General features: G+C 44.4%; 1 protein-coding gene across 3 annotated transcripts in view; it reads left to right on the top strand.

Moving 5' to 3' along the window:
* BHLHA15 (basic helix-loop-helix family member a15) overlaps positions 1–7232 on the top strand; it is a 44509-nt gene extending 37277 nt beyond the window's left edge. Inside the window, exons 2-3 of one of the 3 annotated variants that reach the window (XM_073647990.1) lie at positions 414–542; positions 5347–7232. In XM_073647990.1, coding sequence (XP_073504091.1) covers positions 5426–5959 — 534 coding nt within the window. In that variant the 5' untranslated portion in view covers positions 414–542; positions 5347–5425 and the 3' untranslated portion in view covers positions 5960–7232. Of the gene's footprint in view, positions 1–413; positions 568–5346 lie in introns of all 3 variants that reach the window. The other 2 variants (XM_073647992.1, XM_073647989.1) reach the window with 2 other exon arrangements.
* The last annotated feature ends 7092 nt before the right edge of the window (positions 7233–14324 follow it).

The raw sequence follows: 14324 nt of genomic DNA, 5'->3' as shown, positions 1-14324 counted from the left end.
AAAACTTTATTTTCCATTCATTGTTGTGAGTCCACGTATACAATCGCCATTGAGTACAAGGTCCCATAATGTCTATCACACCGGGGCTGCATGACCCCGGAGCTCATCTAGACATTGTTAATTTGTACAAAATTGAGCACAAATTATGAACAAAAATATAATTAAATATATGTTTCTTATAGCAATGATCAAGTAAAATAATAAGCAGTAGAAATTATATCAGCCCTTGTCACATGACACATATGTTTTACCAGATGTAAAAGCCGCCATTCTTCTGAATCCAGCGCTATTTTTCTTTTGTTTCTGAGCCCCTCCGTTCTCAAGATATGGTCCCTTTTTCGCTGCATATAGATGTAGAATTTTTAGCCAAGTGGGCGTAGTCCTCAACTCTTCTCTGTGGATGTCTTCTTCAGGATCCTGCCGCCTTGGCTAACGAGACTAGATTTATACACAGTGAAGAGGAAACCATCTCAGGAACAGAGTGCCGCAGGAACAAAAGAAAAATATCATCAAATTCAGGAGAACAGCAGCATTCACAGCGGGTAATATAAAAATTACATATTTAAGGCAAGTGATAGTTCCTCTTTCAGGCTGTGGAGATTTTTTACACTCTTGTTTGGGTGAAGCCTCGCCATCATGATAGGCTCATTACAAGTTTCTTTTTGCTATGACTCCAATCTGCCGGGGAACCTGCCAATAAGTGTTAAATTCTCCTCCAGCGCCTCCGCAGGAGAAATGAGGTATTTCACAGTTGCACAATATATTGAATATGTAAAGCAGGGAAGTGCAGTCCTCCAGAGTGAGAGTTCTTCGTAACTTTGGGCGATAAATGAAGGTCCTGAACTGCGGACCCCCTCTTCTATTAAATCAGAAGCTCCTAGTATTGAATGTGAAAATTCGTTTTGTAAAGGAGATAACCTATTGATCAGCAGAATAATATAAAATCATAAAATACACAATTCTCATCTTTTTTTTCTTTTTTAAATTAAAGCTCTAGTTTACCTTTGAAGCCAGTTTAGATAATTATGGTCTTGTACTACAGTCCACTATTCCATTACCAATGGTGGCACTGAGCTTAGAAAAGACCAATAATCATTGAGGTTTCTATAAACATGAGCCATAAAAGCTATAGAAATGGAACAGATAATGCACTCACCAACAGTGTTGCTTGATAATAGTACTGTTTATTCAGGATTACACATACGGAGGGGTGGTGCAGGTTCTGGGGTCCGGGTGGGGGTAAGAGGACAACGACTGATGAAAATTACCGAGCACTATGACATATAATAACCAGGATGCTACATCTGTTACTGCTACTTCATTTTTAGGGCTCCTTTTTTTTAAGGTGATTAAGCCAGAAAACTGGAAAAATCGCCTTAATGAATGGTTGCTATAACTTGTTTATATGAATGGAAATTGTGCAATGCTAAAAGGGGTTGTCCACTTCAAGAAAAATGGGCCCCAAAATCTGGTAAAAATTAAACTCAGTAGGTACTCGCCCTCCGTGGGTCCCTCCCGCTTCAGCGGTCTCACCATCTGTGGCGAGGTTGAGGGCCCGCGCCACTGAGCTCAGTGACTGGCTAGAGCGGTGACGCGCGCTGTTGACGTGATATGACCACTGCAGCCAAAACACCGAGACAGGAGCACCGCTGCTGGACCCAGGGCAGAGAAGTACCTGCTGAGTTTGTTATTTTACAGTCTGGGGCCAAATTTCCTGAAATTGGACAACCTCTTGAAAAATGCACCCATTCATTAAGAGGCGGCACATCCTACTCCAATGCGCACTTCATCAGGACAAAATGCCAGGCTTGAAGAATCGAGGCTTAAGTGCACAAAAAGATGGATGGGAGTTGGGTGATTTTTATGTAGGAAGATATGTAAATTGAATAGAAAATCCAATATCTGCGAGATCACTATATTCTGTAGATATCTAGCCATTCTGTCCCCAAAGACTTATATGGAGTCTGTTTCTTATATGATGCATATAAACAGTAAAGCAGAGGTTCACAACCTTTTTTTAGGGTCCAAGAGCCAAATTTTGTGATTGGGCCACATAAAATGAAAAAGAGTATTCTGATCCAATATCAACAGTTCTGGATATTAGATTATGGCATAAGAAGTGAATCCATTTCTGGAACTTCTATTATTGTAGACCAGGGATGTCAAACTCAAGCACACAGACGGCCAAAATGAAAAACTTGGACAAAATCGCGGGCCAACCAGTATACAGTAAAACGGGCCCCACAAAGTCTTCCATACAGAATAATGGGCTTCACATAGTCCTCAATTCAGTATTATGGGCACCACATAGTCCTCCATACAGAATAATGGCTCCACATAGTCCTTCATACAGAATAATGGGCCCCACATAGTCCTCCATACAGAATAACGGGCCCCACATAGTCCTCCATACAGAATAACGGGCCCCACATAGTCCTCCATACAGAATAACGGGCTCCACATAGTCCTCCATACAGAATAATGGGCCCCACATAGTCCTCCATACAGAATAATGGGCCCCACATAGTCCTCCATACAGAATAATGGGCCCCACATAGTCCTCCATACAGAATAATGGCTCCACATAGTCCTCCATACAGAATAATGGGCCCCACATAGTCCTCCATACAGAATAATGGGCCCCACATAGTCCTCCATGCAGAATAATGGGCCCCACATAGTCCTCCATGCAGAATAATGGGCCCCACATAGTCCTCCATACAGAATAATGGGCCCCACATAGTCCTTCATACAGAATAATGGGCCCCACATAGTCCACCATACAGAATAATGGCCCCACATAGTCCTCCATACAGTATAATGGCCCCACATAGTCCTCTATACAGTATAATGGGCCCCACATAGTCCTCCATACAGTATAATGGCCCTCCATACAGAATAATGGACACCACATAGTCCAGTATACAAAATAATGGCCCCACAAAGTCCTCCATACAGTATTATGGGCACTATTGTCCTCCATATAGTATGATGGGCCGCACATAGTCCTCCATACAGTATTATTGGCACCACAGTGTCTTCCACACAGAATAATGGCCCCACATAGTCTTCCATACAGAATAATGGACCCCACATAGTCCTCCATGCAGAATAATGGGCCCCACATAGTCCTCCATGCAGAATAATGGGCCTCACATAGTCCTCCATGCAGAATAATGGGCCCTACATAGTCCTCCATACAATATAATGGGCCCCGCATAGTCCTCCATGCAGAATAATGGGCCCCGCATAGTCCTCCATACAGTATAATGGCCCCACATAGTCCTCCATACAGAATAATGGGCCCACATAGTCCTCCATACAGAATAATGGGCCCCACATAGTCCTCCATAGAGTATAATGGGCCTCACGTAGTCCTCCATATAGAATAAAGGGCCCCACATAGTCCTCCATACAGAATAATGGGCCCCACATAGTCCTACATACAGTATAATGGGCCCCACATAGTCCTCCATACAGTATAATGGGCCCCACATAGTCCTCCATACAGAATAATGGCCCCACATAGTCCTCCATACAGAATAATGGCCCCACATAGTCCTCCATACAGAATAATGGCCCCACATAGTCCTCCATACAGTATAATGGGCCCCACATAGTCCTCCATGCAGAATAATGGGCCCCACATAGTGCTACATACAGTATAATGGGCCTCACATAGTCCTCCTTACAGAATAATGGCCCCACATAGTCCTCCATACAGAATAATGGCCCCACATAGTGCTACATACAGAATAATGGGCCCCACATTGTGCTACATACAGTATATTGGGCCTCACATAGTCCTCCATACAGTATAATGGGCCCCACATAGTCCTCCCTACAGTATAATGGGCCCCACATAGTCCTCCATGCAGAATAATGGGCCCCACATAGTCCTCCATGCAGAATAATGGGCCCCACATAGTCCTCCATGCAGAATAATGGGCCCCACATAGTCCTCCATGCAGAATAATGGGCCCCACATAGTCCTCCATGCAGAATAATGGGCCCCACATAGTCCTCCATGCAGAATAATGGGCCCCACATAGTCCTCCATGCAGAATAATGGGCCCCACATAGTCCTCCATACAGTATAATGGCCCCACATAGTCCTCCATACAGAATAATGGGCCCCACATAGTCCTCCATAGAGTATAATGGGCCTCATGTAGTCCTCCATATAGAATAATGGGCCCCACATAGTCCTCCATACAGAATAATGGGCCCCACATAGTTCTCCATACAGTATAATGGCCCCACATAGTCCTCCATACAGTATAATGGGCCCCACATAGTCCTCCATACAGAATAATGGCCCCACATAGTCCTCCATGCAGAATAATGGGCCCCACATAGTCCTCCATGCAGAATAATGGGCCCCACATAGTCCTCCATGCAGAATAATGGGCCCCACATAGTGCTACATACAGTATAATGGGCCTCACATAGTCCTCCATATGGAATAATGGCCCCACATAGTCCTCCATACAGAATAATGGGCCCACATAGTTCTCCATACAGTATAATGGGCCCCACATAGTCCTCCATGCAGAATAATCGGCCCCACATAGTGCTACATACAGTATAATGGGCCTCACATAGTCCTCCATACAGTATTATTGGCACCACATTGTCCTCCATACAGTATAATGGGCCTCACATTGTCCTCCATACAGTATAATGGCCCCACATAGAGGTGGTGGTTCTGGTGTCACGGGCCAAATAAAACTACTTGGCTGTCCAGAGTTTGACGTGTGTGTTGTAGACAGAGGGTCATCTGTTCCTTTTTTTAGCTCTCCACAGAAAAAAAGGCGTCAAGATGACCATACAGTGAGCGCAACTATCCCCATAGTTTATGAGAGTTACTCAGAGGAGTCAGAGATGGTTAGGGGCTTTAAACACTGGCATTGTGGGCCGCATATTGTACACCCTTATAGTAAAGGATCACACATAGAATCAATATTTCGAAGACATCAATCTGTTAGAAGAACTCAATATTAAATTTGACCCCAAAATTGAGCCATGTATGTCAGGCTCTTTCATTAGATTATTTGGAAATTTTGCTTTATGAAGCATACAAACATCATAAGCTTGATGCCCTACTTGCTAGCACTACTCTGTGCACCCTTGTAGAGGATGGCGTGTTGGTACTGACCCCCTTCCGTTAACTTTCAGGACATGCCAGTAGGACAAGTCTAGGTCCTATCAATAGTGGTTTGTCTTTGTTGACCAATTTCTTTCGCTGGGTGGAGACTTGTGATCTTCTTCACCATGCACCAGGTGCAGTGAACTTTCAGTACCCAGTTTCAGGACTGTTTCTAATTGACTCATGTGTTTTCACAGATCTCACTTTGATGCATAAAGTCAGAAGAAGCTTTTTGGGAGAAAGATCAATCTGCCTTGTTTCTTTTTACCCTAAAATATGAAGACAAACCCAAGATCAACGAGACGAAGACTGGAAATCGACTTGGAGGATGAAGAGAGTCCAGAACAGCAAACTTCCAGTGAGGATGATAGCGATAAGTGCTATGTGTATCGGGAGAAGAGTAAGAGTAAAAGCCAAGAGCCCGGTAAGAGCAGCAACCGGAGGAAGAGACAGTCATCCCAAGGGAAGGAGCACAGCGTCCGCAGGCTAGAGAGCAATGAACGGGAACGGCAGAGGATGCACAAGCTCAACAACGCCTTCCAGGCTCTAAGAGAAGTGATTCCACATGTCCGGGCAGAGAAGAAATTGTCCAAAATCGAAACACTCACCTTGGCCAAAAATTACATAAATACTTTAACCGCCACCATATTGAATATGTCCAATGGCTGCTTGCCAGGGGACCCGAACACAAATACAAGGAAAGGGGGTAAGCTCTATCAACATTACCAGCAGCAACACGGGGAGGAGGACAATGAGGAACACTTAGAAAAGTACTCTACACAAATCCACAGCTTTCGGCAAGGGAGTTGATGTCAACATCAATGGATTTTTTTTTAAAACTTTAGTGCCGAAAAACCATAAAAGACTCTATTGTCCTAAGACAATGATGTATTATATGAAATATTCCATCCAGAAACCAATTATCTGCATTTTACTGGTAAAGGGAACTTGTCACGTTGAACATGATATCTGATCCGCAGTTAACATCTTATAGGGCAGGAGGAGTGGAGCAGATTGATATATATTTTTTCGGGGGGGGAGTTGGTATAAATTCTATATTACTACTTGGAATCCCTGCTCATTTTAGGCTTAGGAGTCCAGAAGGTGGACCTATTACCAAGTAGGACCGCCCACTGGACTCCTAAGCCTACAATTAGCAGGGATATAAACAATCTTACATAAAACTATATATTAATCTGCTTTAGGACTGGATGTACAATGCGACAGGTTAACCTTTAATGGTGGATAATTGGATTTAAGATTAGCATAGTAGGAATGTTATGTAAATTATTAAATTATGCGGTCACAATGAGCTGTAATGTCATAATCACTGGTTTTAGGTGGGATACTATTTTTTTTAAAGAGACTGATATCTTGTAATAATATCATTGGCACAAGTGATGTGTATACAGGCAGCAGTACAGTATATGAAGAAAACATATAGCGCTGGACTGGGGCTCCTCGGCTTCAGCTGAGGATATCGCTGCACACACGGAAAATATATTTAATTAGGGCTAAAAGGCGAATCTTCCCATAAGGAATACCCTACTGAGAAATAATTGACCTTTGGAGCCCATTACTGTGACAGAGCTCTGACCGTGACTGATAGCATATGAAGGTTATGATATACATTATATACAAATATATGCTATATAGCAGCTATGGGGTTGAATCCCATAAAATAAAGGCTTTTGGAGCTGCATTAAGCACTGCCCTGCTGCAATCATATTGCACTGGAGAAAAAAAAACTGAAAAAAAAAATTGTCAAAAATTCCAGAAGGTCAACGTGATGTATATATTATATTTTTTTCTAAAAAGTTTCTTAGATTAAGCAAGAAGGATTTTTTTTGTATTGTGTAAAACTGGAAAGGTAGGAAAGTGATCCTTTTTTCCCTATAATTACGGTAGATATTGGGGAATGGTACCACTATACAGTAAATGAAGTAGGGATTATAATGTAGAGTGAGTAGGTTCAGGCCGAAGATGAAAGAGGAGCTCAACTCTTCTCGCCTTGACTATAGTTAACTATTGATACGATATAAGGATTGTACAGGGTTAGAAGAGGATTTTTTTTTTTTTTAAAGAAACAGCACCACAGCTATCCACTGGTTGTGTGTGGTACTGCAGCTCAGTCTCAATTAAATTCAATGGCGCTGAATTGCAATAGCAGACACAACTCAGGGACAGGTGAAGAACACTCTTTGATTTTTTTACTTCTGCCTTTAAACAAGGTTTAGCTCAAGATGCGAGAGAATGTGAATATTATCTATAAGTGTTTTGCTTTTTAACAAAATATGACTTTTTATCAATATGCTGCTGTTTAAAGGAAACAAGAAGATTTTTGTGCTGAAACAAGTGGTATGGCTGTATAGGTTGTAGTACAGCAATAAAAATGATGCCTGTTTTGTAGTAATCTGACGTGTAAGCGCTGAGAAATCAAGCTTTGAAGCTACATACAAATTAACCTGCAGATGCATTGGGGGTGTGGTGATGCACTGACACGCCCACAATGCACTTGAAGTCTCATCACAATTTTTTCAGCCTGAGCACTGACTGGGTCTGGTTTCTGATGGACGGTCATTTAACAACCTGGATTAGCCCGTCTACACGCGCCATGATTTGCATACTTTACTATACGCTGAAGTTAAACATTAAAGGGATTGTCCAGGTTTGGAATGAAAGTCTGAGGGCACTCTATGTGACTGCAGACTTCTGAATCCTGACAACACGCACAGTGCACGCTGTCAGGATTCTCGACTAATCGAGAGTTTGTGATGTAAATACTTCCGGCCACATTCTAACTAGACGTGTGCGGCAATTGAATTGAGCTAGGTCGCTAACGTCTAGTCGGCACATGACTGCATGTATGCAAATCACATACTTGCAGTCACATGACCGCCCGCTTTCGCTACAGGCACTGGACAATCCTGACAGTACGTGTGGTGCACGCACTGAGATTTCAAAAGTGTGCAGTCACACTGAGTGACTGCGGACTTTCATTTCAAACCTGGACAACTCCTTTAAATTAATGACTAATGTAGAAATTCATAATTCGATACTGGGTCCTTGCTGTCCTACTCCTATTTCTGGCAACCAGGATGGAAGCACTAAGTGGCAGGTACTAATACCCAACTCCTCACCTGCTAGTGTATGATGACTTACTTCTTGGCAGTGCAGCCCACCATAGTAGTCTCTTGAAGAATTTCCACTGATCACCATATTTATATACTATGACCAATTTGCAAATTTTGGTGTTGGGTATCGGTTTCTACCTAAGAGAGGGCATGACTGAGCACAGCCAACAAAATTCTTTATAATTTAACCATAAAAGTGGCGTGAAGTACAAGAGAAAAAAAAACTTCTGTCCTTTCATAACATTTCTTGGGATGGCACTTGGTAACTGAAAGATGCGTCACCCCAAGAAATATTCTGTAGCCAGGAACAGAAGTACTTTACACCACTTTTACGATTACATTATGAATTTTGTTGGGTGTGCTCAGTCATGCCCTCCCCTTAGCTAACCTATGCTCAACACGTGCCTCTTTAATAATTTGGCGCTCCAGCATATTCTTCAAAAGTGGTATTTTGGACACAAGTCTTCCTGATGAATTGCAACCCCGATAAGGGGACAGACATTATGTTGACGTTTCTTCCCAGTAAAGGTCTATGACCATCCTCACCCTTCTCCTGTCCTGCTCACCGGACAGACATTATGCTGACATTTCTTCCCAGTAGAGGTCTACGACTGTCCTCACCCTTCTCCTATCCTGCTCACCGGACAGACATTATGTTGACGTTTCTTCCCAGTAGAGGTCTATGACCGTCCTCACCCTTCTATTCTGCTCACCGGACAGACATTATGTTGACGTTTCTTCCCAGTAGAGGTCTATGACCGTCCTCACCCTTCTCCTGTCCTGCTCACCAGACAGACATTATGTTGACGTTTCTTCCCAGTAGAGGTCTATGACCGTCCTCACCCTTCTGTCCTGCTCACCGGACAGACATTATGTTGACGTTTCTTCCCAGTAGAGGTCTACGACTGTCCTCACCCTTCTATCCTGCTCACCGGACAGACATTATGTTGACGTTTCTTCCCAGTAGAGGTCTATGACCGTCCTCACCCTTCTGTCCAGCTCACCGGACAGACATTATGTTGACGTTTCTTCCCAGTAGAGGTCTATGACCGTCCTCACCCTTCTGTCCTGCTCACCAGACAGACATTATGTTGACGTTTCTTCCTAGTAGAGGTCTATGACCGTCCTCACCCTTCTCCTGTCCTGCTCACCGGACAGACATTATGTTGAAGTTTCTTCCCAGTAGAGGTCTATGACCGTCCTCACCCTTCTCCTGTCCTGCTCACCTCCCGCACACATGGCGAGTCCAATCCTTTTATGTAGAAGACAGTTACCTCTCCTAGTACAGAATGTCTTCATCTCTCAGCTTCTGTTTTGCCTGGAGGTGACAGGTGGATGTAGGTAATGAATGGCCTCCGTGCAGCATTTAGCATCGATTCTGGGTGCTGCTGCTTTTTGTGACAGTAGCAATAATCTTCTGGCATCAGATCATGTCCCGGACTCCTTGGAGCAGGATCTGCACAGAAGAATTAATTTTCAAACCAAATAAATGCAACCGCTGAAATGTCAGGAAAGTTTGGAAGATCTCGTCTTCCTTTTGCCAGAGGGGCACACAACGGATAGAGTTGCCTGCCAAGTGACAGTCTTTAAAGATATCTAGCTATGTGTCTACCTTGATAGTGAGCGTACTCGCTTCTCCTGGTATATTAAATAACTGTTTATCTTCTGGCTTAGGAGTTAGGAAAAATCTTGTTTGATCAATCTGCATTTCCTTCTTATAGCATTAGCCAGTTGGCAGCCACACGGGAGCTAATGACATCACCGGTAAAGTTAAACATTTGCTGAAGTTTTAGACTTATGAAAAAGTTGATGCGACATGGGGAGCAGTGTTAGGAGAGCTCTCGTGTGGAGATCCATCTGAGTCATGGGGAGCAGTGTTAGGAGAGCTCTCGTGTGGAGATCCATCTGCGACATGGGGAGTAGTGTTAGTAGAGCTCTCGTGTGGAGATCCATCTGCGACATGGGGAGCAGCGTTAGGAGAGCTCTTGTGTGGAGATCCATCTGCGACATGGGGAGCAGCGTTAGGAGAGCTCTCGTGTGGAGATCCATCTGCGACATGGGGAGCAGCGTTAGGAGAGCTCTCGTGTGGAGATCCATCTGCGACATGGGGAGCAGCGTTAGGAGAGCTCTCGTGTGGAGATCCAACTGCGACATGGGGAGCAGCGTTAGGAGAGCTCTCGTGTGGAGATCCATCTGCGACATGGGGAGCAGCGTTAGGAGAGCTCTCGTGTGGAGATCCATCTGCGACATGGGGAGTAGTGTTAGTAGAGCTCTCGTGTGGAGATCCAACTGCGACATGGGGAGCAGTGTTGGGAGAGCTCTCGTGTGGAGATCCAACTGCGACATGGGGAGCAGTGTTAGGAGAGCTCTCGTGTGGAGATCCAACTGCGACATGGGGAGCAGCGTTAGGAGAGCTCTCGTGTGGAGATCCATCTGCGACATGGGGAGCAGTGTTAGGAGAGCTCTCGTGTATAGATCCATCTGCGACATGGGGAGCAGCGTTAGGAGAGCTCTCGTGTGGAGATCCGTCTGCGACATGGGGAGCAGCGTTAGGAGAGCTCTCGTGTGGAGATCCGTCTGCGACATGGGGAGCAGCGTTAGGAGAGCTCTCGTGTGGAGATCCGTCTGCGACATGGGGAGCAGCGTTAGGAGAGCTCTCGTGTGGAGATCCGTCTGCGACATGGGGAGCAGCGTTAGGAGAGCTCTCGTGTGGAGATCCATGTGCGACATGGGGAGTAGTGTTAGTAGAGCTCTCGTGTGGAGATCCAACTGCGACATGGGGAGCAGTGTTGGGAGAGCTCTCGTGTGGAGATCCAACTGCGACATGGGGAGCAGTGTTAGGAGAGCTCTCGTGTGGAGATCCATCTGCGACATGGGGAGCAGCGTTAGGAGAGCTCTCGTGTGGAGATCCATCTGCGACATGGGGAGCAGTGTTAGGAGAGCTCTCGTGTGGAGATCCAACTGCGACATAGGGAGCAGCGTTAGGAGAGCTCTCGTGTGGAGATCCATCTGCGACATGGGGAGCAGCGTTAGGAGAGCTCTCGTGTGGAGATCCATCTGCGACATGGGGAGCAGCGTTAGGAGAGCTCTCGTGTATAGATCCATCTGCGACATGGGGAGCAGCGTTAGGAGAGCTCTCGTGTGGAGATCCATCTGCGACATGGGGAGCAGCGTTAGGAGAGCTCTCGTGTATAGATCCATCTGCGACATGGGGAGCAGCGTTAGGAGAGCTCTCGTGTGGAGATCCATCTGCGACATGGGGAGCAGCGTTAGGAGAGCTCTCGTGTATAGATCCATCTGCGACATGGGGAGCAGCGTTAGGAGAGCTCTCGTGTGGAGATCCATCTGCGACATGGGGAGCAGCGTTAGGAGAGCTCTCGTGTGGAGATCCATCTGCGACATGGGGAGCAGCGTTAGGAGAGCTCTCGTGTGGAGATCCATCTGCGACATGGGGAGCAGCGTTAGGAGAGCTCTCGTGTGGAGATCCATCAGGTTCTTACTGCCTGAGTGCTATCATGGCAAACAGCACCCCATATTTCAATAGATTGTGTCAGTCATTGCAGTTTATCTTCAGAGCATGCAATAGCAGACAAAGCCCATGCATAAGAATAATGCCTTTAGGCCAGGTTTGCATGGTGTTTTTTTTTTTAAGTGGATCTGCTTCAATATCCACATCAAAAACAGCATCAAATACTCCATGATGTGGATATTGAAGCAGAATCAAAATCCACACAAAAAAACTCCCATATGTGCACATGGGGTCTCTTTCAGGTGTAATCCGAATGAAAAAAAGCACCCCATAAAAAAAAAAAAACATAATACAACATTACTGTGCGCAATGCCTTCTGTCACTTCTTATAACCACTTCAGGATTTGGAAACCATGGAGCGTGTAAAACAAGCGGCATACTCTCTATTCTCAAGGAAAAGACACCAGTGCTGGAGCCACCGCAAGAATGAAGGCCAAGCCGCCTCAGGAAAACGGCCACAAAAATTTGGGGTCTAAAAAGTTGCCATGTGCACATAGTCTTAGGCAGTTTTCAACCACTATTAAAAAGAAGTGTAAGAAAGCAGCCATATTCTCATATGCACATGTGAGACATCTAAGTGCACACAGGTTCTCTTTGAGTGCTCGAAGGAAGAGGCTGCAGGGAGAATAGAACTTCATTTTCTCCCTGTAGCCGCTTCAGTAATCCTGCCAGGCAAGGTTTAAACGCTACTTACCTGCAGGTGAAAAGCGTTTTTTGGGAAGTGACAGGTTTCCTCTAAGCAAAAGTTTGCTGGGGCACGTAACGTTCCCATAGGATCCAATTCACCAGAGAGAGGCTATAAGTGTGTTCTTTGGACCTATGCCTGGCTTGTATGGCAAATACTTTTTTTGGCATGAATGTTTTTATGCACGGGCAGTCAGTCGTTTTTTTGTTTTGTTTTTATGAGACTCGCCTATACATTTCAATGGGGGCATACAAAAAAATATGGATACAGGACGAACACCATCGGTATTGCAACCATTTTTAATGAATAGATTGCAAAGATTTCATAGAAAAATTAAACATACCTTTTATGTATAATGTAAAAAATAGATATTCTACAAATGTCAAAAATGGATCATTTTGCAGACACTCAAGTGAACTCAGCCTAAATGATGCACAAAAAAAAGGGTAAATTCAGCTCTGATACATGTGCCGCAAGTCTTTCTGCAGCACCTATTTGCAGTCAGCCAGCTATTAACATCTTTAGTTGCTTGCCGATGATGTAGGGAAAAAAAAAAAGACATGGCAAAATAAAATAAAAAAATACTGAGGAATAAATCTGCATTTTTTTTAGACTTTTATAGTGAGTTTTCTGCATTTCGAAGGATGTATATAGACAAATAACCTATGGAGAAATATATCTATGAGCCAAAGTTTGAAGGATGTAGAGCAGTTCTCAGGGAAAAACACTAATCACAAAGGTTGGACTTTTCGTGTCTGGTTCTATTGGACCTCATTACCATAGGCAGTTACATGCCACTTGAACCAAGCTAGATGCTGGTATCAGTTGTGCTAATTGCAAGCTAAGTAATAAGATCTGTGTATGGACAGGACGACATGATACCCCACATCTCCGAATCCAGGTACAGTACTTATATCTATAAATGTCTATATCAAAATGGCCAGGGCATCCAGCATTGAAGATGTAAAGATTTAATAAATGGATTTTATATGCATCGCGTGTGTTTTGACTTCTTGTCTCGCTCATTGGGTCCAGTAACTGTGTTGGGCATTTCACCACCAGGGTGTAAAAGATCAAATTGCCAGATGGAAAGCAGGGGGATGTAAACGGAAAAAAAAAATCTTTGTCTTCTTCCCCATATCAAGGAAGTTAGTGGAATGGAAATATCTGACTATATGGGAATTATGGAAGCAGGGTTGTGTTATGGAGAGAAAGAGGGTAGCTCAAGAAAGAGAGCAACGAACGGAGAGAGAAAAGCAACTAGAAGCCCCCATATAAACCAGATGACAGTGAGTCGAAAACTATATCTCCAAACTCCCCCATACACAGGGTCAACTGAGCGTTCTGGTGTTCTCTATAAGAACAAAAGAATCGGTCAGTGGAAATCCAACATGCCAGATCCTTCTCTCCCTCGAATCATCTATTGGGGAGAGTAGGGAGGCCCCCATACATATTAGACTGTTGGCTGATCCCACAGATATTGGCGTGTTCGGTCAACTTTCATCTAATGTATATGGGGCTTTATGTATTTCAATGAAACAGCAATAAGGAGAGACAGGAAGCACCGTGAGGACATATCTGCTTAGCTCAAAGCACACAACACGATTCTTATGGTGCTCAAAGTTGATGAAAATGGATAATTTAAGGCCCATTAGATTAATGTTGGCCGAGCCCACCGGTATCAGACAACAGTATGGGGGCTTCTCGAATCACTCTACACAGATGAGGTTGGGGAAGAGAAGGATCCGACATGTTTGTTCTCCAGGAGATAAAACACTGCCAGAGGAGTTTGGCAGGGGCTCTCTCGATGAGAACACAGGAGCACTC

Source organism: Phyllobates terribilis, unplaced genomic scaffold (genome assembly GCF_046119375.1).
Source record: "Phyllobates terribilis strain yellow unplaced genomic scaffold, ASM4611937v1 Scaffold_9__5_contigs__length_417890890, whole genome shotgun sequence".
NCBI classification, from domain to species: Eukaryota; Metazoa; Chordata; class Amphibia; order Anura; family Dendrobatidae; genus Phyllobates; species Phyllobates terribilis.
The sequence above is the reverse complement of the archived record's forward strand: the minus strand, read 5'-3'. Positions and strand labels throughout refer to the sequence as shown.